The sequence below is a fragment of the Vanessa cardui genome, chromosome 19 (genome assembly GCF_905220365.1).
Source record: "Vanessa cardui chromosome 19, ilVanCard2.1, whole genome shotgun sequence".
NCBI classification, from domain to species: domain Eukaryota; kingdom Metazoa; phylum Arthropoda; class Insecta; order Lepidoptera; family Nymphalidae; genus Vanessa; species Vanessa cardui.
In genome coordinates, this window is record NC_061141.1 from 4,049,296 (window position 1) to 4,066,853 (window position 17,558).

At 33.4% G+C, this 17,558-nt stretch overlaps 1 protein-coding gene across 1 annotated transcript in view; it reads right to left on the reverse strand.

The window, feature by feature from the left end:
• Positions 1–17,558, reverse strand: part of LOC124537796 — a 137,025-nt gene that overhangs the window by 83,151 nt on the left and 36,316 nt on the right. The window contains exons 6-8 of the mRNA XM_047114705.1: positions 14,259–14,485; positions 12,667–12,766; positions 7,314–9,975 (exon numbers count right to left, since the gene is read on the reverse strand). Of these exons, the coding sequence (XP_046970661.1) occupies positions 7,314–9,975; positions 12,667–12,766; positions 14,259–14,485 (2,989 nt within the window). The remainder of the gene's footprint in view (positions 1–7,313; positions 9,976–12,666; positions 12,767–14,258; positions 14,486–17,558) is intronic.

The following is a 17,558-nucleotide window of genomic DNA, read 5'->3' on the forward strand; positions in this document are numbered from 1 at the left end:
TACGGTCCAAAATACATAACTTATATTATTGTAAATTACACAAAATTGAATCGTTAACGTGATTACATTTTCTCTCTTGAAGGCGTGTTATTACGTGTCACCTTTTAGAATAAGGTTAAACGATATTAAAAGATCAAGTTTAACGTTATAATTTTTATTCCATTCATAGTTCGGGGGTCACTAGTTAGTAGCCCTTCGCTTTACAGAGCATTTAATTCATAAAGATAATGATATGATATAAATATAATTTTACCACTAAGCAAACAGAAATGCTGCAGATTTCTACGGGATTTTGTTTTAGAATTGGACTATTGGTTGTTTTTTCTTTATTTAAAGAGCTTGGTCACACAAATGACTAAGGCACTCTATTAGTCTTCCTTAACCAGAAAAACTGAGCTTGAGACATGATGATCTGGATCACCTTACCATCAAAAATTGGACCATTGGTTCTTGAGATTACCCCCCATATAAAATAAAACAATATCCACCTCTTTTTCATAATATAAATAAATAAATGTAGATAATTAATTAAAACACGTCCTTAATGTACATACGTGATGGACAATGGAAGAATTAAGAAAGCGAACGATTTTTCGTCATAAAATACTGTTTGTATTATATTACCTTTTAATTTAATGATTTCATAGATAGATACACACGAAGAATGCAATGAAACGTGCACGATGTCTTTAGTCTTAATCGAAAAATCATAATTATTATTATAAAATTAATTTGCACAAAGTTATCATAAAATACATACTTTAACTTTCATCGTGCATCAAACTGTATTAATTAGTGAGAACGGTGAGTGCGATTCCAATTTTTTAAGAGAGACGACAAAACATTTAATCATGTAATATAATTAATATTTGTAAATACGAAAAAAAAAGACACAAAATATTTAGTTTTCAGTACATTTAAACGATTATAGTTATCTTATAAGAAGCTAATAATATTAATAACTAATCTCCTCATCTCCGCCGCCGCCTTACAATTTGCACCAAACGGTATCCCTAAAGGTCCAAGTAATTTAATATTGAGTCGAGGATGAGGGATAAATTGGTAGCAGCCGGCCGTTGAATGGACAATTTTCTACATAATAGCCTGTTAGACATGATAGTTAGCTCTCGACAAATTTCTCTTCAATTCATTCTGACGAGATATTATGAGCTATAATATGATGGGCTATAATAACTGTTTACGGACTATAAGTATATAAATTACAAAATTAAAAGTTAAATCGTTGTTTTTTTTTTAAACCTTACTGAATTAGTTGTTACTTTATTTTACTTGGGAGTAGGGCTTTGTGCAAGTCGTTTGGGTAGGTTACCACCACTCATCAGATATTCTAACACCAAACAGCATTACTCAGTATTGCTGTGTTATGTATTGAACGGTGAATCAGCCAGTGTACCCATAGGCACAAGGATCATTACATCTTAGTTCCCAAGGTTGGAGGCGCATTAGCGATGTAAGGAATCTATAATATTTCTAATAGCGCCCGTATAGGTTTCAACCTAACACCCTTCTCGATTTGATAATTATTCTAGCTAATGTTTACAATCAAACTATTCGAATTAATTAACATTTTCATACGTCTATACATATAATAAAAATTGAGTGTCATTTTTTACTCAACGCATATGTATATACACGGTACGTACGAGTATACCAAAATAACATTTTTTACAATTTTTGTCTGTCTGTCTGTTTGTTCCGGCTAATCTCTGGAACGGCTGGACCGATTTTGTCAGAACTTTCAGTAGCAGATAACTGATATAATAAGGAGTAAATACTAAAATATTTTTTTCCTGTTAAATTCAAACGCATACAAGATCGCAGCAACAGGTAATTGAAAATAAATATTACGAGAAGAAAAAAATGGAATTAATTAATTCCTTGTAATTTACAAACATTTACATTTAAAATAATGTAGATTATCGCAATGAACAACCAGCTCTCGTTTGTAAGTAATAAATTACTCTAAGTGGTGATATTTCAACACTTAACCTAATTCGAAATGAATTCTGTATAATGTCAGCGATTCGTAACATTAAATTATTGTATAAATATTCTACAATATGTACCTTACCAAAGAAGCTTCTTTTGTTTTTACTACGAAAACATAACAAGGTACAAATGTATCAAATTTATTATTTTGATACGACATACCGAATATTTCCGTAACATGTATATGTAAAATACATGACAAATTTAAAATCTCACTGTCTGTTTGTATATGGGAATACTGTTATGGGTTCACTAAAACTTTTTTTTTCATTAATGTGCATACAACGTTTATGTATGCGTATCTTAATAAGGCCTTAACAGTAGGTACACACAATCTATGAATTTAATGAAGCTTTTGATGCAGAAAATATGAACTAAATCGTAATATAAAAACGTGTTTACACTAAGACTAGTAATCAAATATTATTTAATTGATATATTAAATACTGTCTGTTCGTTAAGCTGAGACATTTATGTTAATACTCTTTATTTCGTCGTTTCCTCGAACATTAGAATATTTTAGAATCAAAGTATCTACATCAAAGGGAATTATATTAATCGGATGCGCATGCGCAGACGTCGCGGTTCCGACAGGCGCGTTAATATGGCGCCAATATGGCCTGCCACGATGATTTGTGGTAACGGCTGTCGGTTCATTGAGTGTGACCGATGGGAGTAATTAAGTTTAAAAGGTTAAATAATTGCACAGATTGACATATTTTAAGATCATCGGATTCAGTAACCTTTCTAAAGGTACGCAAGCCAGTTTGCAACTAAAAACGGTTGAAATATTAGAACTCCATATGGATCTATGTAACACTTCAAAATATCATATATCATAATTATTAATTACACACAGACATTGGACAAGGCACTAATGTAATCAATACTGAACAAATAATATAACAGGTAATGGAAAACTATGTAAAAAAAAAACTATAAAATTTTATTAAATGTGTTCCATATTTAAAATAAACCCCTGATTCATAATAAGGACTAATTTTGTAAAAACACGAAGCAATACTATCCATTGGAATAAATATATGGCAGCCAGGCAGGGTCAATATTTAACACTTTATGTGATGAATCGCTTCACAGAATCGTTGAACAGTTTTAGATGAAATTTGGTATGGAGATATTTTGAATCCCAGGAACATGTAGATTACTTTTTTAATTGACCTTTTAAGCGAGTAAAATAGTGGTCGTATAGATTTTTTTTATGGAATAGGTTTGCGGACGAGCACATGGGCTACCTGATGGTTAGTGGTCACCATCACCCATAGACAATGACGCTGTAAACATCGTCAATGCGCCACCAATCTTGGGAACTGCGTACTGTGGTTTAGCGGCAGAATATCTGATGAGTGGGTGGTACCTACCCAGGCGGGCTTGCACAAAGCCCTACCATCAAACGTGCTATTAGTAAACTTTTATAAATTTCGTGTGGGTAAACCCTCAGCTAGTATAACTTATTTCTGCATGTATATACTACCAATGTATAAAAATATTAATCAATACACAAATAAAGTTACATCGTTTTCAGTATAACCTAGGTCGAATATTTATAAAACAGATCAATTGAAGTGTTATTATGATTCAGTATACATGTACCATTGAGTTCCACTGACCCAGATACGGACGCTGAAATTATTTAGTAATAAACACAAGCATTAGAAATGATATCCGTTGCGCATCTGGTCAGAGATGAACCAAATACCAATATCAAGGAATGCTGACAGAAGCGATTATATTATTTAAAAACTTGAAAATTTTAATTTCTCCACACTAAGATGGTCACGGATGGTTTATTATCGAAGTTAAATTATTCTTGAGTTCTTTCGAGTACAGTTCATACAAAGTATACACATCTTACAGAATTGTCTATTCATTAACTTAAACATTCATATAAAAGCAAACTCAGTACGTGAAAAGAACTAGCTACCGAATACGGTTTCAAACGAGTGTTAAAGAAAAAAATATAAATATAGATCCTGAGATTATTTCCTACAGACATACAAACATTTTTACCTCTATATTATTATTATGTTATATAAGAAATCATAGATGGATTTTTTGAAATACTGACAAGATTTTTACACATTTGGTAGTGTAAATCAAATAACATTAATAGCTTGAAACAATACGATTTAAAATAGCACATGTAATCAGAATGCCTACAATGTAACACTAATACCCAAATTCCCGACAGCACGAACATAGAGCTTTACTATGTGTAAACATATAGCTCAGCATCGGCTCTGGCTATTGGCCAAACGCCAGTCCGCGAAATCCTATTTCCGTAGATTTCAATCTATTAGAGGGCAAAGAATAATTATTTTGAGAAATGGATTACGCGAACAATTTCCACGTTTCTAGAATATCCTCAATATCGATCGTATTGGTAGTGTTACGTTTATTTATCAATTCTACCTCCAAGAATGCTTTTCGATGGTCAAGCGCATTGACAATATGAGCTACTAGTTGACGCCTGCGGCTCCGTTCGCGTTTTATTGCATCGGTCCAAAAAGTAGCCTTTCTTGGAATTCAAGTTTGCTAAATTGCATGTATATAGTAAAGAAACGCTGACAATTTTCGTAGTTCGTATTTAGATGTCGTAAATAAACAAATTCTGTAGTATATATTGGCATTGTTACCGAGCGAAGCGGGGCTGGTCGCTAGTATTATAACAAACGCTCAATTTTTGTATATTCGGTGGTTTTAAAACTAATGATATCTGATATATGATAATGATGATGAAATTATATTGTATTATCAATTTCGATTAGTTTTTAGTCATTTGTAGAATCTATCTGAAGTCTCTTTCGATTAATCTTTGACACATCACGTATCCAGCCATATGGGAAATTACGAAACACGAAATTGGGTTATGGAGTCCTTGACACGGGAAATATTTATTTTCTCGATTTAATGTTGATACGAAAACTAAATTAAAAAAAAAATGTATACCAGTTTTTAATTTGTATGTTAATCTATCTTTAGATCTAGTAACATTTCGACATTGTTTTAGTATTAAAAGTATATCCAAATGAAATCCTTACATGAGAATATACCAAATAATAAATTAAGATTATCATTTGTTATATAAAAAAATAACTATATTATGTGTTATTAATAATAGGAAATTAAATATATATCGTATAAAAAAAAATATAAAACATTCCAAATTTAAACTCACATGAATCACGACAAAAAAATATCCTCAAGAATAAAACTCACTTCACTAAATATTCACATATCACTTATTATTAGGGTTATTCAAATCGTACACAATTGTTTCACAAAGTGCGCGACGAACGCACGCCTCGATCACATTCGCGGCACGACTGACATTCTAATTCTTACGATGGTTAAAAATTCCAGTGCCCATGTGGGTACGCTATGTTATGATTACGGTTAATCAAGTACCAAATGCATGTACATGTTGTGTTAAAGGAAACGGATGTGCCAAGTTTATTATAATAAGAAATATTATTCGCGTGGCATAATCATCACTGCTCTTAAAACGTATGCCACAAAAATAATATGATCTTTATTTGCACGGTTTATATTTATTTATTAAAGAACCACCAACTAAATTACATGTGGATATTTTACATAAAAGTTATCTATCCTTAGGCAATTATACATATAATTTCACTTAAATGTAGTTACAGCTTGCATAAAAAGTAAAACTATACGAAAACATATAAGGCTAAAATTAAGACTCAAACTAGGAATGTAAAGTCATATTTAAGTAGATATGAATAGATTCGAGGAAACGTAGAAACTGCATCTGTTTTTAAAACTATATTAATATTATAAATTTGAAATTAACTCTGCCTGTTTCAGACGAGACTCGCTCTTCCACGACCGAACCGCTGAACCGATTTTGATGAAATTTGGTATGAAGTAAACTTAATAATAAATAATAATAAATAAATATGAGACAACATCACATACATTACTTTGACCCCAATGTAAGTAGCTAAAGCACTTGTGTTATGGAAATCAGAAGTAACGACGGTACCACAAACACCCAGACCCAAGACAACATAGAAAACTAATGATAATTCCACTCGGCCGGGAATCGAACCCGGGACCTCGGAGTGGCGTACCAATGAAAACCGGTGTACACACCACTCGGCCACGGAGGTCGTCACTTGACTTGAATTCCAAGAAAGGACTTGAAGCTAATTTTTACCTGACACATGAGAACTAACACCCTAAAATGCGAGTTATGCCGCCGGCGATTACTAGTTTGAGATCATTGTTAAAATTGATAGTTTGACGGATACTCCTATCTAATATTGAAAAAATGCTAAGTTATTACGTTCAAACCTGTCTGATATGTGTATTTTATAGAAACTGGAACGCCTTTACGATAACTGACTGCAACACTTTCATCACCATTATCTTCTTTACATAGTATAAAACAAAGTCTCGTAGCGCTGCGTGTCCCTATGTATGCTAAGATCTTTGAAATTACGAAACGGATTTTGATGCGGTGTTTTTTAACAGATAGAGTGATTCGAGAGGACGGTTTTTGTTTATATAAATTGACAATATAGTAAAGAAACACTAATAACTGTAAAAGTTTATATGTGATGTCGTAAATAAACAAATTCAGTAGTATATTTAGTATCCTTATTGCAACCGTGCGAAGCCGGGACCGGTCGCTAGTATTGGATAAATCAATTCGAATTCATTATTAATGAAATTTTGTGTTTATATTATAAGAAACAAACTTTTCTTACACGTAATTATAAAGGATTGTAATGTAATGTTCGGACTGCGTCTATAAATAATACATTGAAAACAGAACAGGCCAGAGAGAACATACTTTTTCACATTTGACGCCAACTAATTGGACGGTATTAAATTATCGTATTACGACATCCGTATCCACAAGTGGCAAACGCCATGTGTGAACCGACTTGATGATATTTATTGCATTTCTCACGACATTTTAATTTTCTTTATCGAAGCGAATTATTTTCTAACATTTGTTTCAACGCCTCCATAATTAGTGAAAACGTTCACGATACATTCCGTGACATCGTCAACTTATCAACACAAATATTATAAGGGTGTCGCGTGACATTTCAGTCATGGGTGGGACGTTAGGTTCGGCGACAATATTGTTCAGAATATTATCGTTAGCAGAAATTAATTGAATAAAATATAGTCGAACAAATTAAATTTCATAACTGCAGCTTAATAGAGCATTTTGGTGAAACATATGAATTCTTGATGATAAAATAAATAGATATAATAATGGATGACTTTCTGTAAATTGAACTTACCGAAACTTTGCTGTATTCGTGGTGATGCGCTAAATGCAGCGGGGCACAGCTAGACGCAGCGCTAGATACGCTGATGGCGTCGCCTTCGCTGGTGCCCTCCGCTTCATCCCAACGTCGTCGCCCCGACCCGCTGCGAACACCCCCGACCACCCCCGAACCCCGCTCAAGCGAAGCATCAAGCGACACATAACCCTCCCCCGGAACACCACTATCCCCTTCACACTCGGACGAAGAACTCTCTGAATCAACACTTATACCGCTCTCGAATTTAGATGACGAGGATTCTAATTTCGCCGACACAAAACTATCATCCTCGTCTATAACATTACTTGTATCATTTTTTAATCTATTGTTATTGCCAAATCTAAAGGAACTACTGTGTACCCACGGTCTTTTTGTCGTACTGACGTCAGATTTGACGGTCTCCGCGTCTGAACTTTCCCCGTCCGAATGTAAAGTACCATCAGAATCATCGGATGATTCCTCCAGGCACGTCTTAAACGACGCATCCGATACCACTGTTATGTTAGAATTACAAGATTGTAACGACCAATGTCCGGAGTGTTCCGAGGAGCTCGATTTTCGTAACAATTGCATAGTATCAGAAGCACAAGATGTGTTAGCGTCAGTCGATGTTGAATTAGTACCTAAAGAAATAACTTCTGATATATCCTTTATAGAATACGGTCGGTCTGCTGAAGACAGGGAAGAATGTGGAGACATTGCAACATATGAAGATTCATCAAAATCGAAGTCTTTTAAGCCTGAATTATAATTTTTATTAACATTATTTTTAATTACATCTTGTATAGTTACTACGGCATATGGCTCTTCTAAATTGGAAGGAACAGATTTATTTTTAATTAAACAACCCTTTTGTATTGTCGAAGAAGGAGTATATTCTAAGGTGATATCAGGAGTTGAAATACTTTTCTTCATAGCTGAAAACTTAACAACTAATTCCAATGGCGTTTCTCTTTTATTCGCATGTAAAGGACACATTCCGGAATCGCAAAAACATTGAAATGATGACGAAATAAATTCTAATTTATTTTTTATTGCATCAAAATCTATTATGACTTTGTCTTCTTCGTGACTTTGGATATCTAGTAAGTCTTCGGCACTACTGTGGAATTTCGGAGGTCGCGGTTTACAAAAGCATATACCTGTTTCGAAATAACTATCTCTTTTATCATTGGGAAGGTTTGGCACTAATTCTTCGTCGTTGTAAAGATTGTCTCTATTAAAAATGTTAATAAATTCTTTTACCGTCGGAGCTTTGTATATACAATGACCCGTACCACGAATGTGATATTTGCCCAAGGATTCTTTTAGAAAAGAATTGCCTCGTAGTGTAAAATCTTTTGTGTTGAAAGAGCTTCTATCTACCTCGATGTTAGTAAATGTTTTATGTCTGAAAAGAACTTTCTTTTTAACCTTTTCCGTTTTCTTATTCGGTAGCGTACCTGTCATTGTAAGATATACCGACTTTTCTTGCACATCATCACTGCAATCTACATTTTCAATCGCACTAATCTCTGTAAAGTTTGAAACATCTGATGCATTTGATTGTGTTCTATTTATACTAGATTTACTCGATTCCCTATGCAGAACCATTTTTTTACCATGACGAAACGACCTTGATTTTTCTGATAGTAAAATATCTTCCAAATTTGTTTCATCGATCATAGAATCCGATGACAAAGTAGAAGATCGGCTTTCACTGGGTGATGATTGATTAGATACATCATTTGAAGGCAATATTGACCTTTTAGGTGGTTCCGGGGCTTTTCTATCAGGCTTTATTAATACATTTTCGTATAGAACCTTTTTCTCAATTTCAACAGGCGGTGGAATATGAGTTCTAACTGCAGGAGTTGGGTGTCTTAAATTAGTTTTTTCAGGTATGATATTCTCATAAATCGCATCTTCATTTTCTAATGAAACCATTAAATTCGACCTAGGAGGTGGTTTTGGAATAGTTATTATGGTTTTTTCGCTTAATTCTTTTTGCGTTGAAAGTTTAGATGAGAATTCATACGATTCGTAACATTCGTTTACTAAATTTGCATAATCTGTAGAGACATTAGACATACTATTACCTGATCGTCTAGGTTCGAAAATACTAAGTTTTGTGTCATAGTTTATTGCTTCAGTCATTTGTGTTTTATCAATTTTACCCTCGCTATCTAACGTATTTACATTTTCGATAATTGATTCATGAGAATCGCTAAGCTCATTGTTTTCAGATATATTCGGCAATGAAGTTTTAAATCCTGGACAACTCCTATTACTCCTGTTAACAGCAGAGTCTCTATTTAAAGTACCAAGTCTATCTAATGAAATTGTGTCAAATTCGTCAGTACAAATGATATCACCCGATTCCTCCTTTTTCGACAAAATTTTGAAAAATTTACTATTTCCTATATGCAAGGCGTTCGAGCTAAGTTTAGAATCCGACTGTTTTAGTTTACCATCGACATTCGACTCTAACCCAGGATTAGATATGTTAGGAGCAGAGTTAAACTTTGCTTTGAGGCCCAAGCATTTTGAAGCAAGCTTTTTAACAAAACTCTGAGGTGGATTTTTTGTTAGAAAAGATGAAGATGGTGTTAAAAGGCTATCACACAAGTTATTATTTTTCTGGGTCTCTGGAGCTTTCCTGTAAATCACATAAAGCAACAGAAATAATTATAAATAATAATTTAAAAAAAAAAACTTAAAAAAAATTGTTAAGATGCATATATCTTAAGATGCATATATCTAAATTACCGCCACCCAAGCATCAATAATTATTAAGTAAAATGTTATTTGGAAACGCTCCAGTCACTTAAAAGTGATATTAGTTGTGTAGTTTTCTTTTTGAGAACTAATTTAGCTTTTGTTTCAACTACAGCGGATGTACTTCGACCAGGTGTTGATAAAGGCTTAGTTACGTCAAATGGATCGAAAACCATATCTTTAACTGACATTTCTTCGTTACCTACAGCAAGTACTTCATTTTTATGGTCACAATCAGTATGCACATTAATTTGATTGGTGTTGATCTGGTCTACATTTTCACAGCTATAGTAAATATCGCATGACTTTGTCTTTTTAAGTTTATTACGCCTACTGTCTGGATATTCGTGGCAAAAACAAGGTAATTGTTCAAATTTTTGTTTCTTTTCAGCAAAAGGATATGCATGATTACGTAAAGCTTCAGGATTTAAATCGTAATGTTTATACGAATTACTATTTTCGTAAATACAGCCAAAGTCACCTCTGTTATGACAATTAGATACGAAATCAGTTTCAGTTATAGATGATCTTCTAAATCTTTCAGATCTACTGTCATAATTTACATAATTAATATTGGTGCTATAATTTTGAATACAAATATTTGCATTTAAGTTAACAATCATTTGCTTATTATAATCAGAACTCATTTGACCCCCCATCTCTACGTACTCATCGCTAATCATTTTATTGACATCAGAAAGTTCAATTTTATTATCATTTGAAAAATTTTCGTAGATAATATCACTGTTATTGTTTACATAAATTGGTTCGCGGCGTTCATTCTCAACCTGATACATATTCTGATTGTCGTTTTTATGTTTATTTACAGGCTTTGGTACGACTACAGGCTTGTTCTTCTTGACAATTGGTGACATTGAATTTTTTTCGTTTTTCGTGTCAACAATTGACAAATTCTCGTATATTTTATCGTTTGAATGTGATAACAGTTTGCTTAAGTTCTTACGAAGTAAGTGATATTTTTCTAACCTAGTGTTTTCATTTCCGTAAATTATATCCTCAGATGGTCGTTGATACGAAATTGTATTTCTACGCGGGGCTCTGTTGTAATTATAATTTTCATTGTTTGTATTAGACACATGTTTTGGATGATAATTAGAATTAAAGTTAGTTAAAGCGTGACTTTTAGCACTTGCTTTTTTATTAAGTAAGGCTTTGGAAATGGTAGGATACCTGGAATTAAAATGGTCGCTGTTTAAATCATGCCTTCTAATTGGCACCTTAATGTAAAGAAAACAATTTTAATCGCTCTTAAAATAGAGTTGAGAAAAAAAATCCAAAATGTCAGAGAAAGAAACACATTTAAGGTTCATGTTATTTTAATTTAATTTGAATGTGCTCATTGCAGCCAGTTCTTTGGCAACCCTCAAAGGACGGTCTTTTTCTCGCATCATACAAACTCGTACCTGACCGTTTCTAGACAAAATCAAAGGAACGGAAGATTTTAATGAGGGAGGCATTGACAGTTTTTGTTTTGCATCCCTCTGTTAAGACAGCTTTTTCTTGAGCGGAAAACGTTTGAATTGTACTCTTCGAGACGTGTTACAATCGTATATAAAATTTAATTAATTACAATATATTTATATTTTGTTGTTTAGTATCAATATCAAATATATATCATCTTCTACTTGACTAACGCACATACTTTTTTTAATAATTGAAATGCGTCAATACAACATCAGCTCCTATGGAGTAATGACGGTCACACGTTTAAAAAATAATCGAAATTCGAATGCTTAGAAGGCAGTCGTTTGAAAACATCAAAAAGGGAATTCCCCAAGATAGCAATCAAAAGTTCAAAGGTAGAACGTCGTGTGTCATAATTGAGACGCCGACTCTCCAATTAAAAGCGAATGTTTAGAGCCTCTTCTGTAAAGCATCTTTGAGTAATTACAGAGAGATTCCTTTGCAGAACCCTCAGTGACACGGACGTTTAGAGAAACCGCAAGCCGTCTAGTTATCTGAACACGTTTTAATATCATACAGAATACACTATTTAATATATGGTAATTCGTTTTGCATGCAATGTTAGTGGGTTAAAAGCATACAAACAAAATATAAGTGTCTTATAAATAGACCCACAATCCACAATCCATATTAAATTTGCTAAGTTAGCCTTATATTGATATCTGATGACCTTAGATTATTTATTTATCTAGATACAGTGTCGCACTACACAGAAATTGACTCTCATTCTACTATACTAGCACTTAGGGACCAACATTGGCCACTATTTTTATAGTCACTTTCGCAGTTTTGACAGTATCTAGACATATAAATAATTAATCAAAGTTTATGAGTATAAGACTAAGTATGTCTTATCAAATAAAATATATTTTCAAATAAAAATTATCATAATTCATAATCAATATTATCGACACAAAACATTAAATTGATTTTGATGAAATTTTTGTTTAAAATGCTATCTATTATCAAATACGCATAAAAAAACCATAGAAAATATTTGACATTGTGTCAGTAAAAAAAAACAATTATCTTAATTTTTTTCCAAAATAAACTAAAACAGTTTTGTTTTCCAAAATTATATACTTACATCACAGGGATGCGGGGGTATCCGGTGGGGCTGTCTTGTACCGGGAAGGGAGGTACATCATCTTCGCTTTCATATGTATTTCTAGTTCTTTTCTTATATTCTGTTAAAATATATATTAGTTTTAATAATTTAATTTTACTAACACTAATCCCTTTGCGTTTTAAGTGAAACTTGTTGAGGCTTAGTAAGAGTTAAAGTTAGATATTAACCAAAAATTCTCCTTTAATGACAACCTGACCAGTTCAGAAGATCTCGCTTATTTGATCAACCGAATATTCGTAAGTACGTGTCATTGTTATCTAACGAACGATACTATCCAAAAAATATTTGCCTCCTGTTTTTTTTTTGTTTATCGAAAACATTTCATGACGACCTCCGTGGTCGAGTGGTGTGTACACCGGTTTTCATGGGTACGCCACTCCGAGGTCCCGGGTTCGATTCCCGGCCGAGTCGATGTAGATTATCATTAGTTTTCTATGTTGTCTTGGGTCTGGTTACTTCTGATTACCTTCGTTACTTCTGATTTTCCATAACACAAATGCTTCAGCTACTTACATTGGGATCAGAGTAGGGGAAGGTTGCTATGATTGGACCACTTAACTTTATGACATCATATCTCATGAAATATCATCGACAAACGGAATCCAAATGTTGTAATATTATGCTATTTATGTTAATTAGTCATATATAAATTATTGGCAATGTAAGTTGCAAGATTTTAAAAATTTACTAAAATAACTTTTCAATACGGAGTTGCTTTCTTTGGACCACCGTCACCTTGAATGGACCACTAAGTTGCCATCATTGGACTTAGAAACATTTGTATTAACGGTCCAATGAACGTGACTTAAATGAAACACACAATAAGATTTACTTTTATATTCATAAATTTTTATATTAGTATTATTTTTTTTTCTTGTAAACTAATATTATAACTAATTGTTTAGAAACTTTTCACGAGATCAACAATCAATTACAATAATTTCGAGTGCGGACTTTCATAGAGAAAAAATAATCATATTTTTTTAATTACACACAAACTTTCATACGGAAAATTTACACGGACAAAAACATTTCTTAGAATTCTACTAAGTGAAAATAATTAATTCGCTAAGTTTCCTTGATTGGACCGGTCCAATAATGGCGTCACCATAGTGGTCCATTGATGGCAACTAAGTATATCAACAGAACGAAAGCGTATATTTAAAAAATTGTTAAATAAGGTAAAAAACTTCATCATCTCTGTAAAAGCAGATAAATTTGCTATCCTGATGTATTACAATCATAAAACATTAATAAACACCGTGCTATTTTCATCAGTTTGTTGATGGCTCGGTTTTATACCACGGTCGCCACTGACATGGGTGTACGCATTATTACCTGCCACGCGTCGCAAGCGCACTGAGGTTTGGTAGATGGACAACGGGTGCGGTACTGTTGCCTAGCATCGTATTGAACTGGTCGTAACACGCATAGTTTTTGAAAGAATTAGGTGGTCCAATGAAAGAGCCGGTCCAATGATCGCAACCTTCCCCTAATGTATGTGATGTTGTCTCATATTTATTTATTTAAATCAAAAATCAAACGTATACCTCTTATAACCCTTCTAACTTTCCTCGTCGCCTCCTCTGGGTAATCAGCGAGGACGCCTTCGACGGTCTTGTCTTTACCGTCGACGGCGTTCAGATCAGCACCGGCGTCGAGTAAACACCGCACTACGTTAGCCTTGCCGAAACAAGCCGCTTGGTGGAGCGGCGTACCGGCATTCGTGCGCACATTCGGATCGATTCCAGCCTCGAGGAGGACTTGGACCACTTCTCTGTGTTAAAAATCAAACATTCAAAGCAAGCCTAGATAGCGCAGTGGTTAGAACGTGCATCTTAACCGACGATTGCGAGTTCAAACCCAGACAAGCACCACTGATAATGTGCTTGTTTATAATTCATCTCGTGCTGGACGGCGAAAGGAAACATCGTGAGGAAACTTGCATGTGTCTAATTTCATAGAACTTATGCCACATGTGCATTCCACCAATTCGTATTGGAACAGCGTGGTGGAATATGTTCCGAACCTTCTCGACAAAAGTTAGAGGAGGCCTTAGGCCAGCAGTGGGAAATTTACAGGCTATTGCTGTTGTTGTATTGCGCGGAAATATTCATAATATATTTCATTTTAATATCACATTTACCGATGTAAACAAAACCCAAATTTAAATAAAACGCTCCAAGAAATTTCTATGAAAATACTTTTTTATCTTCTTCCTTTTTTGTAATTGTCATAGATTGCCCTAAACAAAAGCGTACAAAGAAAAAAACGATACGATTGGCGCGAAACTCGACAAATGTATTTTATATTTTTCATCTGAGATAAACATTGTATATTTATTTAAAAACTTATGTATATATTAGAAACAATGCAGAATACCAATTAAAATATGTTACAAAGAGTTAATTATGTAAACTTCAAATGACAATTGTTTGATTAACAAGAAATATAATAACTAGAGCCGCTATATCCCAGTGGTTAGAAGGTGTTCATCTCAATCGATGATTGCGGGTTCAACCATACAAGCACTGCACAATATTCATGTTTATTGCATTCAATACGTGTTCAGCGTTGAAGGCAAACATCGTGAAAAAATCTACATATTTCTGTAATTGTAATAAAATTCTCTAAAATGTATATCTACAAACAGACATTGAAACACCGTCATATTACCTCCTAATCTTCTCACTACTGTAGTCATTTACAGACATTTATTACTTTACAATAATTTAACAAAAAAATATTTCGCTTGCTGTAGCGCATCTTTTATAAAAAAAAAAACTTCTACTAAAAGTATTTAGTTACATTACATTATAAAAGACCAAGATTCCTTCCCTGAAATCACACATATCGTAACAATAAAACAGTCGTAGACATTTGAATTTAAATTGCATTAATAACTAAACTGGCAACACTGATGCAAACGCGGGAAAAAGCAAAAGTATATTTTTTTGTTCAACAAAACTATCAATCAAGTGCATAACGTCATCAAACATCTCCATGTCACGAATTAAGCCATTGAATATTCATGGACGCCGTGCGTGAAACTGGACGAATCCATTTATATACATCGATCAGTTTTTCGCTAAATTTTATCGAATTCTTTAGCATTTCCTTTACGTATGGATCAAATTTGCAAAACAACTTTCAGGTTACTTATGTCTAAGCTGTTGATGAAACTTTGGTGAGTTGATACTTGTCTAGTTGTTGTGTTGATAATTTATTCGAGTAGGCTCTTACACGAACCTCTAAAACGTCATTTTACAAAACTACATTAACCGTGAAGCCGTTTCAGAATGAAGATAAAAACCGACAAGAAACTTAGTAGCAGATAAAACCCAGCAGAATTTTACAAAGTAGGTATGTAATATGAATCTTTTAAGTCATAACGGTATGACCATAATAGATGAAGCAGTATCGTTTACCTAGGGGATCGAAGAGCCTTTTATTAAAGTTTAACAGTGCAAGTAGCTTAAATGAACAACGCGTTCATTTTATTTAATAACGTTAAAAGGCAGATGACAGATATAATCACCTGTAGAACGACAAAAATTGGACCGCGTTGTGCATAAATTTACCAACCCATAATGATGTTCCAGTAAACAGATATGTCATTAACGCACAAAAAGTGAAGACTAGAAAACGTCCTAATTGGGACGTTTGCCTTTAGTCGTTTTCATCATAATTATGCCAGTAATACGTTATAATACATCATAATTATGAAGTAATACGTTTTGCGTAATTAAAACATCTAGTTATCCCTTTTCTTATTGTTTTTATCAAGCTATCCTTTTTACTTGTAACGAAATGTAAAATAAACGGTCCCCGGCGCGGCACACTTTTTTCTGTTGTTTAGTATGGGTATAACATACCCGTTTATTAGAATATCATTGCCATTAACCAACAAAGTTATTTAGATTTATAATAATACCCCAAATTACATACGAATATAACTTCAATGCTACCCATATTATTTTTAAATACATTTTATTTTTGTCTCTTTGCTTTTCCCAAATCAAATGGTCGAATCATTAACTTTATTAATCTAATAATTTTGACCGTTCTTTAAGTTAATAAGTCGCGTCGTGATTTCCTTATAGTATATCTATGTTATGACATAATTTTACAGGAGGTTTATTAAAATAAATAGACGACCTCCTTGATCGAGTTGTGTGTATATCGGTTTATCATGGGCATTCCACTCCGAGGTCCCGGGTTCGCATGCCGGCAGAGTCGATATAGAAAAATAGTCATTATTTCTCTATATTTTCTTGGGTCAGGGTGTTTGTTTACCGTCGTTAATTCCGAGTTTTCATAACACGAGTTCTTTAAGCATGTGATATTATCCAATATGTATTACATGTTTATTTATTTAAATTTATTTAGTAAGGGAAACAATATAATAATATTTAATAAACGTTAGTATACATTTTTGAAATGTGGACAATATAGTATTCGTAACAAAATCAAAAACCAACAATACACCGTAACGTATTGACGTAACCGACAATATCTGCCATCCCCCCACAATGCGGAGCCGATTGAAGCGTTATAACGAACGAATGAATATGAATATCGCGAATGCGGCGTGTGTACACGCCTTTACATTAGCATATATTAATATTCAACGATAAATAGTAACATCGTGTCACACAAGCCGTTGTAACAGAATTAGGCTGCTGTCTTGTAAAATTATAACATTTCACATGTACAGTCAGAGTAAGAAAACCATCGTCAATTTTCAAATCAATTCCAAGACGTAAACTCATAGTACATTTTCAAACTAAAGCACTAAACTGACAGCTGCATATAAAATTAAACTTACAGAGAATGATAACAACAACAAC